The 12,222-nt window shown below is 38.2% G+C and overlaps 2 protein-coding genes across 2 annotated transcripts in view; both read right to left on the bottom strand.

Moving 5' to 3' along the window:
• Positions 1-2,671, bottom strand: part of slc26a3.1 (solute carrier family 26 member 3) — a 10,802-nt gene extending 8,131 nt beyond the window's left edge. Inside the window, exons 1-5 of the mRNA XM_035678231.1 lie at positions 2,436-2,671; positions 2,104-2,243; positions 811-921; positions 399-559; positions 126-290 (exon numbers count right to left, since the gene is read on the bottom strand). Coding sequence (XP_035534124.1) covers positions 126-290; positions 399-559; positions 811-921; positions 2,104-2,243; positions 2,436-2,563 — 705 coding nt within the window. The 5' untranslated portion in view covers positions 2,564-2,671. The remainder of the gene's footprint in view (positions 1-125; positions 291-398; positions 560-810; positions 922-2,103; positions 2,244-2,435) is intronic.
• A 1,215-nt stretch (positions 2,672-3,886) lies between these two features.
• Positions 3,887-12,222, bottom strand: part of LOC118336227 (chloride anion exchanger-like) — a 13,957-nt gene continuing 5,621 nt past the window's right edge. The window contains exons 9-21 of the mRNA XM_035672833.1: positions 11,518-11,665; positions 11,302-11,415; positions 10,811-10,888; positions 10,633-10,728; positions 10,383-10,489; positions 9,523-9,592; positions 8,752-8,844; positions 8,463-8,558; positions 6,442-6,669; positions 6,302-6,356; positions 5,420-5,565; positions 5,238-5,297; positions 3,887-4,281 (exon numbers count right to left, since the gene is read on the bottom strand). Of these exons, the coding sequence (XP_035528726.1) occupies positions 4,216-4,281; positions 5,238-5,297; positions 5,420-5,565; positions 6,302-6,356; positions 6,442-6,669; positions 8,463-8,558; positions 8,752-8,844; positions 9,523-9,592; positions 10,383-10,489; positions 10,633-10,728; positions 10,811-10,888; positions 11,302-11,415; positions 11,518-11,665 (1,357 nt within the window). The 3' untranslated portion in view covers positions 3,887-4,215. The remainder of the gene's footprint in view (positions 4,282-5,237; positions 5,298-5,419; positions 5,566-6,301; positions 6,357-6,441; positions 6,670-8,462; positions 8,559-8,751; positions 8,845-9,522; positions 9,593-10,382; positions 10,490-10,632; positions 10,729-10,810; positions 10,889-11,301; positions 11,416-11,517; positions 11,666-12,222) is intronic.

Raw genomic sequence — 12,222 nt, 5'->3', positions numbered from 1 at the left:
AATAAATGCATTGTTGCAAGATAAGACTTCTAATTTATTGATATTGATAAACCTTTTAAGGTGCTAACATTATTTTGATGTGTTGACATAAATAACAAAAAAAACTAGATACATTCTGGACTTACATATATGATAGAGAGTGGACCACTGATGCCTGGTACACTCAAACCTAATACAAACTTGAGCTGGGACACCAGGATGTGGACAGCAGCTGCTGTGGTGAAGCCAGACACCAGAGTGTCAGACAGGTACATGACAACAAAGCCCACCTGCATTATACCCATGGCAAGCTGCATGGGACAGACAATTGAAGAGAAAATAAATCTGGTTTGAAAACCACTCTTGGAACAGGCAGATTTACTGATATGTAGTACTGTGGCATAGTAAATCAAATCTACCTGGAAAACCCCCACGAGAAAGGTAACAGAGGAGGCCACCAGGACTCTCTGCTGATCCTGGGTTAGGCCTTCAAACCCCGTGATATTGGCAGGTGCTCCCTGCTCTGGGACCAGGCGGGTCACCACAGCTCCCACCATAAGGCTCAAGACTGGGAAGGAGCCTGTATGAAGGTGAGGAAGGCGCTGTTAAGCATCCAATCTTATCTCTGCTATGATAAGATCTGTAACAGGCCTCTTTAACCCCTTTTATTACTTGGGGACAGTTGATACAGAAAAATAGGGAGAAACTGTTTTATTTTGTCCCTAAGCACTCAATTTTCAAAAAAAAAACATCAGATTGTATTTGATCAAGTTTGATAAACTTGAAAATATATATATATATTTTATAGTGACTCAGCATTGCAATACATACCTACAGATATGTGTCTTGAAGTACCGAGGAAGAAATATGTTAGCATTGGGAAGAAAGCGGTGAAGAGGCCGTAGCTCGGAGGGAGCGAGGCCAGCAGAGAAAAGGCCAGTCCTGAGAGACCACAACAAAACAGCAAACACAGAATGAAGATTTGGATACTTTTCAAATAAATTATCTCTGGTTAAGCAAATGAAAACAAAGAAAACACTTCAATAAATCACCAGTTAATGTTCTGCCATATAATTAGTAGGAGAAGTTTCAGAAAATGGCTGCAAAGTTGCTAAAAGAAGCTAATTCTGACAAACAAGAGTTTACAGTCAGTTAGCAGCATGTTAACATTAGCTAATTAGCACAAAACACAAATTACAGCTGAGGCTGATTGTCATTAGTTTTGTGAGTTAATCCAAAGTGTACCAATAATTGTTGGATATTTTCGTGACCAACATGCCGACCAACACTGCCATCCCACGAGCCACACTACTGCTAAAATACTGTTAGCAGTTTATGGCGTAAACTTAAGATAAAAGTTGCCGATACTTCTACCACAAAACACTATTACTAAAACTGAAAGTTCCCGTATGCTTGGGGAATCATGTCAGAATGAATTTAACCTCAGTGCCTCCTTCAGATAACCAGTGTAGTATCAAACAACTTACTGCATCACATCAATTACCATAGCTGAAAATACAATACAGCTAATAATTAGCCAAAAATATTGATCTGAATCAATTGGTTTTAATTGGTGCCAAATGACACTTGAGTTTGGAGCACCAAAACAATACTTTTTCAAGTGGGAGGCTATAACCATTTTTTTTACTCACCAATATGTGTGTCTGTAAAGTTATTACTTATGTTATACAAGTTTATAAAGCTTGCTTATTTATACTATGCATCTATTTTATCGGCCTACTTTCTTTTACTGCTGCAACACTCTTACCTTAAGCCAAGAGTGTGATTGTAGTTGCTGTTAGCGGCCATATATGAAGCATACTTACTAGCAAAATTCTAATTTAAAAGTGGGAACATCTGATCAAAGATTAAGTTAAGTAAAACATTAAATAAAGTAAGAATCTGAATGGGCATTCAATGTCAAATTCAGTGACAGTCCCTTACAAGTTACATTCACATGCAGCGTTTCTAAGTCAGCAATTAACATTCTTAGGCAATATTCTGTGACAATGCAATGTATACGTCAGGATTCGTGTCAACATTTTTCTTATGGAACCATGGCCACAATCTTTCCCTGAAGGACTTTGCAGCCACACACTTTGCTTTCTCCATCCTGCTCCTCACCTTGCATAATGGCCACCATTCCGGTGCTGATACCAGATACCACATCACCCAGCAGCCACTCTCTAACTCTGTAGATCCTCATCCAGCCAATGATGGGCAGAAGAGAGAGCACTGCATTTGTGGCCCGTTTTGAATCACAGCTGGATTTAAGATAAAAACATAAAAAAGCTCTTGCACTTTAAAGTTTTCAAGTTTAAAGAATTTACCTTATACACAATTTCACTAAACCCTCTATCACAATCAGACACAAAAATTAAGATTTAAAATAGTGCAAGTTATTAAGTTAAATCAAAGGCTGTGATCTGATCTTTAAAGAACTGGGCCTTACTTACGTCAGATACTCTTTCATATGGTGCAGGATGGTTTTTCGGTGTCTGCAGACTTTCTCATGATCTGCAGCAAAGCTGTCCTCAGAGTACACAGGCCTGACCACCTCATATCGATTCCTTAGAGTCACCATCCTCACACCTCTGGTGTCTGAAGAATCTAATCTCAGTATTATACCGAAGATTCTGGAGATAGATCCCTAAAAGAACCTTTGTCCGGTGCGTCCCTCTGCAACGCTGTGAGTCTGTATGTATCTAATCTGTGATCTGAGATCCCTGTGTCATTTTTCTTTTAACTCTGTTCAATCATTAACACAAGCAGATTCATGATTCTTTGTGTTTATACGTTATATGTAATTTCCTTTTCTTTTTTGGTTCAGTCACTTTGTTATCTTTTTTGAAGATTGTTTTTATAGAGACAGAAAAGAGAGAGGAAAGGCGGGGGAGAGAGAGGGAAAGACACAAAATCTCAAACTCAGCCACTTTGGTGGACTTGATACATGGTATAGGCACCCAGTTCAGTCAATTTCTACAGTCACAGAAAGAGAATGGTTCCTACATGAAACTGCCCACAACAAGGTCTATGGATTATCTTGAGTCATATTTTCTGGATAGAGACACCTTATGCAAGAGGCGATATATGAACACATTTTCTCTTATTTTTGTTTGTATCCATGATTTGTTCTTATTTTGTTAATACCCACTGATTTCTGGGATTCACACACGTTTTCTTATCCCTTTCATGCATAGAGGTCACTACAGTATACAGCTATTCAAAAGCTGTTTTCTTGTATATGCATGAGTTTTGATTGACTTGTTCCTAGTGTCATACTATCCTCATACTATAGTAGGTTTCCTTGCAGTAAAGCTAGCCATAAAAACATTCAGTGTAAGTTAGTGCTGAGGCAGTGCACCTAACTATGGCTGACAGTCGATGGATCGTGAGCGAGAGACTTGGGAATCTATACAGGACAGTGAATTCCTCAATGTTTTGGTTATGCATGGATAAATTCTATTCACATTTTATTTATTTGTTTGTTAAATACATATTTCTACAAAAATGCATGCTGTCCACCTGAGTGGACATGTAAATATATCTTTATAAAAAATGGGTTGAAAAAAAAAGTTAAAACCTTGTTTTTCATGATGAAAACTCTTCGATCAGAGAACATTTTATGAGTGGTCCAGAGCACTCTTACTAACAAAACAAATAGTTTCCACTGTCAATTGTTTGTCCAAAGCAAGGACTTTTAAATTTGAGGAACATAATAAGCACACAAATATTACGGAGTAAACCTTCTCCAGGCACCACTACGCCACTGACTTTGCCTGTTGGTAATCCAGCCTTGATGTGCAGTGAGTGTGCTGGCCTTTTAACAGAGCACCAAAACAAAGTGTACATACGGTATGAATATTTTGCTTACATAAAAAAGATGCACAGAATGTCATTATTTAGAGTGATAAAATATTTATTTCAATATTTCATCCACTGCACAGTCTTTTTCACATTGCTTTGGTCCGCCAAAAACGAGAACATTACTTAGAGAACAGTGTTTATTTAAACTATACAACATGTAAAATATTTGGCACCTACGGATTTCTACAAATTACTATATACGTATAAAAAAACAACAATACCATGAAATTAGTTTTCTTACATTACAGCAAATACTGTAAACTTAGATTGTCAGGTGTGTACAGTCAAAAACAGCATCTCGTCATTCATTCCATCAGAGTATTGTACAGCATGATTTGTAAAACATTGACTCTTTTTTCTTTGGTCTTTTTAGTGTTTTCTCCCAGAAATGATCATCTTCTCATTCAAGTTAGAACTTCGTTTCTGATCCGGAGCCTGCGGAGAAAAGGAGTTATTTTTATAGTCTGTTTCATCACAGAAGCGTGTGGTACTGTTAAAAATGTGCTTTTACATAATGAAAGTGTAATTATGGAACTGTTTAATGGTGTGTAGCTTTCCAATCATAATACTTAAAGCCAGTGGTTCCAAACCTTTTCCTTAAGAGACTCCTTTTTCTGATCAACTGAATAAAGTGACATCCCCCTGACTATATTCAACAAATATACAACAACTGATAAACTGTACAATGCAACCCAACATAGTGAATGCACTAACTGCAGGAAGTTTGTGTAAAACGATCAATTTGGAATGAATTATTAAGCAGATTATGTTCCTGTAAATATTGATCAGAAGATTACTTTTTTCAAACATTTTTTTAGGACTTTCTATACAATCCAATGTAGTATTGTTTTTTTTACTCTGTACAATCATGCTTCTTTTTTGACCAATTTAATATTTCTTCTCCGCTGATACTTCCTCATTGTTCCTAATACAGCTTGTTGTTGCAGGGCATCAAGCTCCGTACAGTAGTTAAATCTATAACACTGATATGTGTAGTTTTAACACAAGCTCATGTTTGTAAGGTAAGAAAACATTCTACTCTTTTTTACTAGTTTTTTTTTCTCACAATACAAAGTGACAATTAAGTGAGTGTCAGCTTAAAATTACTAAAAGCTACTTGATCAAGAATGTTTTAACTTACAAAATAGAGTTTTAGTTTTACTCAAAAAACTAACTTTTTTGAGTTAAATTAACTAATTTTGTTTAGGATGACTAACTGGTGAATTTTGTTGTTTGTTGTCTGTTGATCATAGGGATTCGTCCCAGAAAAATCAACCAATAAATAAAATAAAACAAACAAAATGATATATAGAACATGGCTAACATAAAGAAGATGAAAACCATAGCAAGTACTGTTGCACACAAATAAAAAGGCAAAATGAACTACATACGTTTCTGTCTCTGCTCCTCAAACTGCCTCCAGGGTTGTGAACTGTGACTGTTGTTATAATCTGCAGAACAACACGAAGTGTTAAGTATTCTGTACATATTCAGAGCTGTAATATATGGAATTTCTTCAGATAGAAGCGTCCTACAAATATTGTGCTATACTAAGAAAACTTGTCTTTTTTACCTTGTCATAGTCAGGTTTCTTCTCTGTGGACTCTGGGTGTTTCTCGAGGATGTGCAGCATGGCGTCGTGCAGTGTCAGGAAGAACATTGATGGCTGAACTTCATCATCGAAGAAGCAGCAGTTATGCAGTTTTTCCAGGATGTACGCTGCGGGTGAGCAGAAGATAATACAGATTGTGACTAAGTGGGCTATAATCTGTTGTAAAACCAGTCAGTTGGTAAGTCATGAATACTAAATATATATTTGGGGCAGAAAAGATTTGATAATTCAGTGAAGCGTGTGCCAAAGTAGATAAACTAAGTAAAGTAGAGATAAGTAAAGATATAGTGGAATAATTGTACTATCGCGGCCTCTCTGTGGTTTCGTTTACATAGATCTGGCCGTGTTGATATAGACCGACTAAAAACCGGCCCCGTTTTTCTCATCCTTCTGCATTGATTTTAGGGTATTATTTTCGACCAACACCAGAGCTTGGTGAATTGTTGGAACAGTGGAAAGACTAACAAAGATGGTTTTTGTGGATTTCTGACCACTTTGAATGAAGTTATGTTACAATGATATGTGAGGTATAATGACGGAGTTTGTATAATGGAGTTTGGTGGCAAGCAATAGTGAAGTTACGGCTGTTTCTGGTTAAACAAAAGGTCTATCTCTGTAGATATTTTTTCTCACTTAGAATAACAATAAAAAAATAAAACAGTTTTATTTATTTCTGCCCCATTGTTTAGCTCTGAGATGCCGGTACTAGATAGATAGATACATATTTTATTTATCCAGAGGGAAATTCAAGTACTCTAGTGCAACATCCAATGGTAAGTGCATTTCATATATATAACCTTTAAGATGTAAAAGTTCTGTCTGATTCTGGACTTTAATACTTACGATCACAAGCCACAATGTAGACCTCAACTTCAACCCGGATCAGCTCTTTCAGCAGCTACAAAAGCAAAACAAAAAGAAGTTAGACATTTAAAGAAAAACAGCATTAGTAAAATAACTGCTGCTGTGAATGATCAACTCACCGTTTTGAGTCCCTTCAGAGCAGAGATGTCCAGGAAGGAGACAGCAGCAAAGTCCAGGATCAGGCTGTGGGTGTCCACTCGGGGGACCACGATATTAGCGGGAAGCTCTGCATTCCAGTCGATCCGGGACGGAAGGTCCTTGAAGTCAGTGGGCAGGTCCAGCTCCTCCATGTTGCTCTCGTCCTCTGACTCCTTGAGGGGTCCGCATGACATATTCAGGAAGCCTTTCTGTAAAGATAAAATAGTTTGTACATTTTCTCACCTCTCTTTGGTTCCTACAAAGCTGTACATTTCGATATATACTGGATGAAATACAAAGTAATACCCAGTCCATCAAAGATTTCAATACAGTATAAGTACTTCCGGCAGAACTAAATCAACTTCTGGTCATATCAGTTTCCAGTGTGAACAGGTGACAGCCCTTAAGTGACCTGTATGATGTTAATCGCTATGACACTAATGTGAAATGCAAGATCAACCTTTATTAACAATGTAGCTTGGAGAGTGTTTTTGGAAAGATAGGAAGAAGCTGTACTTCAAAATGAACAATCTGAACTTTCCTGAATTTGACTGTGGACAGAAGTACCACAAGAAACCTCAAGAAACTCATGCAAACAAGGAGGACATGCCACTTTGCTACCTGGCACAGTATTAACAGGATGGCAACCTTCTACATTTACAGTAGTAAAGGTGTTCTTGTAGGATGGGGTTAGTCAAACTCAGTCAGCCGCTCAAGCACTGCTGTTTGTAGTGACCACTTGTGCTTTGGGACGAATTGGATCATTTTCATTTCATTATGTCTCTAAAATATGTTTTACTCCACGTGAGCCAGATATTTGTTGTTTCTCAATACTACATGTTTCAGTGTTTCAAAGATGTTTCATAGATGTACCAAAACTGCTACATAATGGATGTCATTTATTTTTGCATCAATTTGAAACAACATTTCTGAGGTACTTTAAGGTACAAACTGTCTGATTCAGCCAGAAGTCGGTGTAGGTAGCAGTTTGTGAAGCACACTTGGGTAATCTCAGCGTACATGTATGCACTTTAGCACTTATGCACACACTAGGCGTTTTCATCATGATGGGGGACATTAGAACACCTGCCGAGTGCACCTTGGACGTCATAATTGCAGCATTTTCATTGCTCGGTATCAAGGAGTATCCCTCCTGGAGCTCTTTAGAGTCATTCTCTTCTGCATGACAGCTAACTGGAAAGGTTCTGACGCTTACCTATGACTCATTGGCTAGGGTTAGCTAATAATGAATGGGACAGATAATCCTCTATGTAAGTGCTGAAAACAAGTATAATATTATAATCATTTTGGTAATGTGGTGTAATCTGGGTCAATTTGGCAGTGTAAATTGAAAACCAAGACAGTTTAGTGTTTTAGAGATATTTGTCTGGACTCGGGACACCCAGCTTGAAACCTGGGACAAACCCAGACAAACTCGGACATCTGGTCACTGTAAGTAAGTAAGTTAAAGTCTGCACTACATTTGGATGGAAACCTCATTTATGACTGAAGCTGGTGAGGGATCATGTCCTTGTACGAACACTAGGGACTACTGGTGGGTCTGTCTACAACCTCCCTTAGCCAAGTGTTGAAGCAACAAGGTTGGCAGTGTATAGTTTAATAGTGTTTTTACTCCAAAATACACAGCTGTGGACTGCCCATTGAAAATGTTGTGTGTCTCATCTCCTGATCATATCTTATTCACACATTTGCATGTGAGATAAGTGGAGGTGAACCTCGTACCGTTTGCTGAGCAAATGCTGTCACACTTCAGAGTTTTGAAACTTAACAGTCAGCATCAATTTACAGAACTGATTTCTTTCCAGTAGTGGTAATCGAGTGGTAGTAATGTTTATGTTTTTATTGTTTATTGTGTAGAAATGTATTTTGCCACTGCTGACCTGAATAGAGTTATCATGTGGAGCGACTGAGAGTTTTATGGTGGTGTGAAAGTGAATGAGTGTTGTTGTTATAACTGAACAAGTTCAAAGTCATTACTTACTGATGTCCACTGCAGGTCTCCCTTCTTTAGTAGTTTCCGGATCATCCTCAGCGCTTTATTCCTCTTCCTCAACACTCTCAAGGGGTTAAACCCAACCTGAGAAGACATTAATGTGAAGTAAGCCACAAGAGAGAGTCAAGGTCAAGGATAAGGTTTTCTAATCAGTCTCTTTACAACATGGCTGTTTAAAGTAGATTTGGTTGTTTTTTTTTTACAACACTTTATGGTATTTGCCACTGAATGAGATTCTTTGTTCTAAACTTAAGTCTGTAGCCACACTTGTACTTACAGCTTCCACCAGCTTGCTCCTGAAGAACTCAATGTTGGCAAAGAAGATTGGTGATGGTATCCTGAAGATCTTCACTCCCTCTGGCTCATATATCTGGAGAGAGTCGTTATACCCAAATTATAGCCAAAATCATGGTATAACTAGATACTAGAACTTGAAAATAAGATACAAACAGAGAAGGACGAAGAAACAAGGAAAATTGTTATCACCTCTCTCTCTCCCATAAGAATAAGACAACTCTGCTTTATGGGAATTATAAGCACATTTGGAACAGGATGTCTTAATGCAAGTTAAATGAAACTTTCAACACAAATATTTGCTCATTCCAAGTTAATGAAATAATAGTGAAATCAAACAAATCCTGATACTGTCCTCAAGAACCCTGGTACTCAATTGATCCCAGTTTTGGAGCCACAAGGAGAGACAAGAAGACTGATACTACTTTTTGATCAGTCCAAACACAAAAGTCTAAAATTGACATTTTGCAGTTCTATGGGCGGTTATGTGTCAGCTAGTGAGGTTTAAGGGTGCTGGTAGGTGGATTTTGTTTACTTTGGACACGGTGAGGGTAGCTGTTTCTACCTGTTCCCAGCCTTTATGCTAAGCTAAGCTAACTGGTGGTAGCCATATATTTATCTGACAGGTATGAGAGTGGTATCCATCTTCTGATCTAACTTTCTCACTCAGAAAGCGAATAAGTGTCTTTCCCAAAATGTTAAACTATTTCTTTAACATTTAACAAGACACCTGATAGAACACACAGCAGCTTACATCAACATAGTCCTTTCTGTCTTTGTAGATATCAGTTCCTTTGATGTTAGCCAGCACACTGCAGCGGGGGCTGAAAAAAGAAACAAGAAATAAAAATGTATGAAATTCTTTGCTGGCTCCAAACGTTTTCAAATCTGTTACTGAATAATTGCAGTGGTACTTTGAGCTAAATGCTAATGTCAGCATGCTAACAATCTCACAATAACAATGCTAACAGGAGGAAGTTTAGCAGGTAATATTCACTATGTTCAACATCTTAGTTTAGTGTGTTAGCATGTTAACATTTGCTAGTTAGCGCTAAATACAAAGTACAGCAGAGACTGATGGGAATGTCACTAGTTTTGCAGGTATTTGCTCATAAATCAAAGTATTGGACAAATTACATTGTTGGCCTGACGATGGCGCTGAATGAAAAGTTAAAGGATAATCGAAGTTACTTCACACTGAGGAAAACATGAATGTCTGAACCACATTTTATTACAATCCATGCAATAGTTGCTGAGACATTTCACACAAAACCCCAAATGTGAACCTAATGGTGGCGTTTGAGGAAAAGTCGTGGTCTTTTATAGGTGTTTGAACCATGGATGTCTGTAAAATACTGAATTGCAATCGACCCTATAGCTGAGGAGACTTTTCAATCTGGACCAAAGTGGTGGACTGACTAACCAACATTGCCATTCAAGAGCCTTAAATTGGAGCACTAAGTACTTTAGCAGTTCAGGAAATGACAGAGACTTTCCATTTACCAAAAGGAAAAATTCTTGCTGCCAAGACTTTAAAGACATTTTCAAGCTAAGACAAAAACTAAATAGTTACAAAGTTTAGTGTAAATAAAATGTTGGTGGGAAGATACTTACAACTGAGTCCTGAGGACGACACTAATCAGCTCCACACCAAGGCCTGCAGCCAATCCAAGATCCAGCCCCAGCAAGATGGATGCGATACAGGTACCTAACCACACCACCTGGATGCAGGTGGTAAGAAACAGAAGAGTTTTTTTTTTAAAGGGCAATATTTCACCTGTTCTTTTTTTATTGGCAGATAGCACAAAATGTCCATAATAAATCTTCAAATTTAGGCTTTCTCTCTGGGGGTGAGGGAACTTACACAGTCTGGTTTGTCCCTTCTCCACAGGTACGGGATGTCTCTAAACTGCATCAACATGCCCTTCAGGTTGACGATGACCACAGCACCCAGCACAGACTGTTAAAATAAAGGGTCAAAGGTCAGATTTTAGTCCAGACTCCAAAGACTTGAATGTTGGTACAGTTTGAAGGAGGTTTACCTTCGGGAGTGGTTCCAGTAGGAATCCGATGGCCAATGTGACGATCATCACTATGATAGCTGACAGTAAACCAGCGATCTGGAAAGGACAGAACAAGTATTTTAAATTACAGAGATGAGGAATTCCTCTGTACCACATGTCTTTGAGAGGCATAACTGAAGTTTAGGTATGTGAAAAAACACTCTAAAACATAGTTGGTTCCCTTTGCAACATGTTGATCCCAGTTAATTTAATAAATTTCAGTCTCATTAAGCCAGGTTTCAGTTAATCTGACATGCCACTGCTCACTTTTCTTGTGTAATTTTGTTAATCTGATTGGTAGAAGAATATCATATACCTCCTTCCGCCCAAACACTAGAGGTCAATGTTGTTTTAAAAAATGAAAAGTTTCTCCCAATAGATCCTCTTAAATGTTACACACTGGACCTTTTAAGGTTAGGATTAAGACAATTAAGCGATTTAAGGGGGAAAAAAATCAAATTTTAGTTTACCTGAGTCTTGCCACCTGTGCTCTCCTGCACTGCACTCCTGGAAAGAGCCGTACTCGCAGCAAAGGACTTAAAGGAAGCACCAAAGATGTTGCTGACTCCAAAAGCTATCAGCTCCTACAGCCAGGTCAGAGAAAACATGTCTGGTTGTTTCAGTCCTCATTAAACCTGTACAGTAGCCTATTCTTTAATGTTGTAAATCTTAGCAATGTAACCTACCTGGTTCCCATCTATGGTGTAATCATGTTTTACAGAATAGACTTTTGCCACGGAGAAGGCAACAGCAAAACCCACTATGGCCATGGGAAATGCTTCCACTGTGGTTTCCTGGAAGATGTGCAGGTTTGGGGCCATCGGAGACTCGTACCTAAGAACAGATATTAGTGTGTTATGTTGAAATATTGCAAATTAATTATTACATGCTTGTTGTGAGTGTTTTCAGAAGAAGATGTGTTGGCTCACTTGCAGAGTTGATAAAACACTGTCTACAAGTGTTACACCAATACTGATGGGCGTAGGCCTTACAGATACAGATACAGATGAGTGTACTGTTGTTTTTTATAACCACTGTGTGCGGCCTGGTCCATTAATTATCTGCTCCGACACAGAAACCCAGAACAGACAAATCTTATATTTTTAAATATAAAATAAAATAAATCACCCCAACAAAAGAAAGAGATTGCGCCCAGTCCACACTGCCTGCATCTGCAGTGCATAGTGGAAGGTCTTGCTTTCTTTTTTATTTGTCGCCCGTGTTAACAGATTACAGAAGCCACAATGAACTGAGGTCACTACACTGAGGTCTCTCCTATTTTGGTGGTGCCCAGCAACCGAAGACAGTAACAAAGGATCTGTTAATAGTCATTTCAACATTATACCAGCAACATTTCACTACAGTTTCAATGTCTATATCTGTAGAATTTG

The sequence above is a fragment of the Morone saxatilis genome, unplaced genomic scaffold (genome assembly GCF_004916995.1).
Source record: "Morone saxatilis isolate NCDOM2014 unplaced genomic scaffold, NCSU_SB_2.0 Contig10, whole genome shotgun sequence".
Classification (NCBI taxonomy): Eukaryota; Metazoa; Chordata; class Actinopteri; family Moronidae; genus Morone; species Morone saxatilis.
This window is presented reverse-complemented; position numbering and strand designations above follow the sequence as displayed.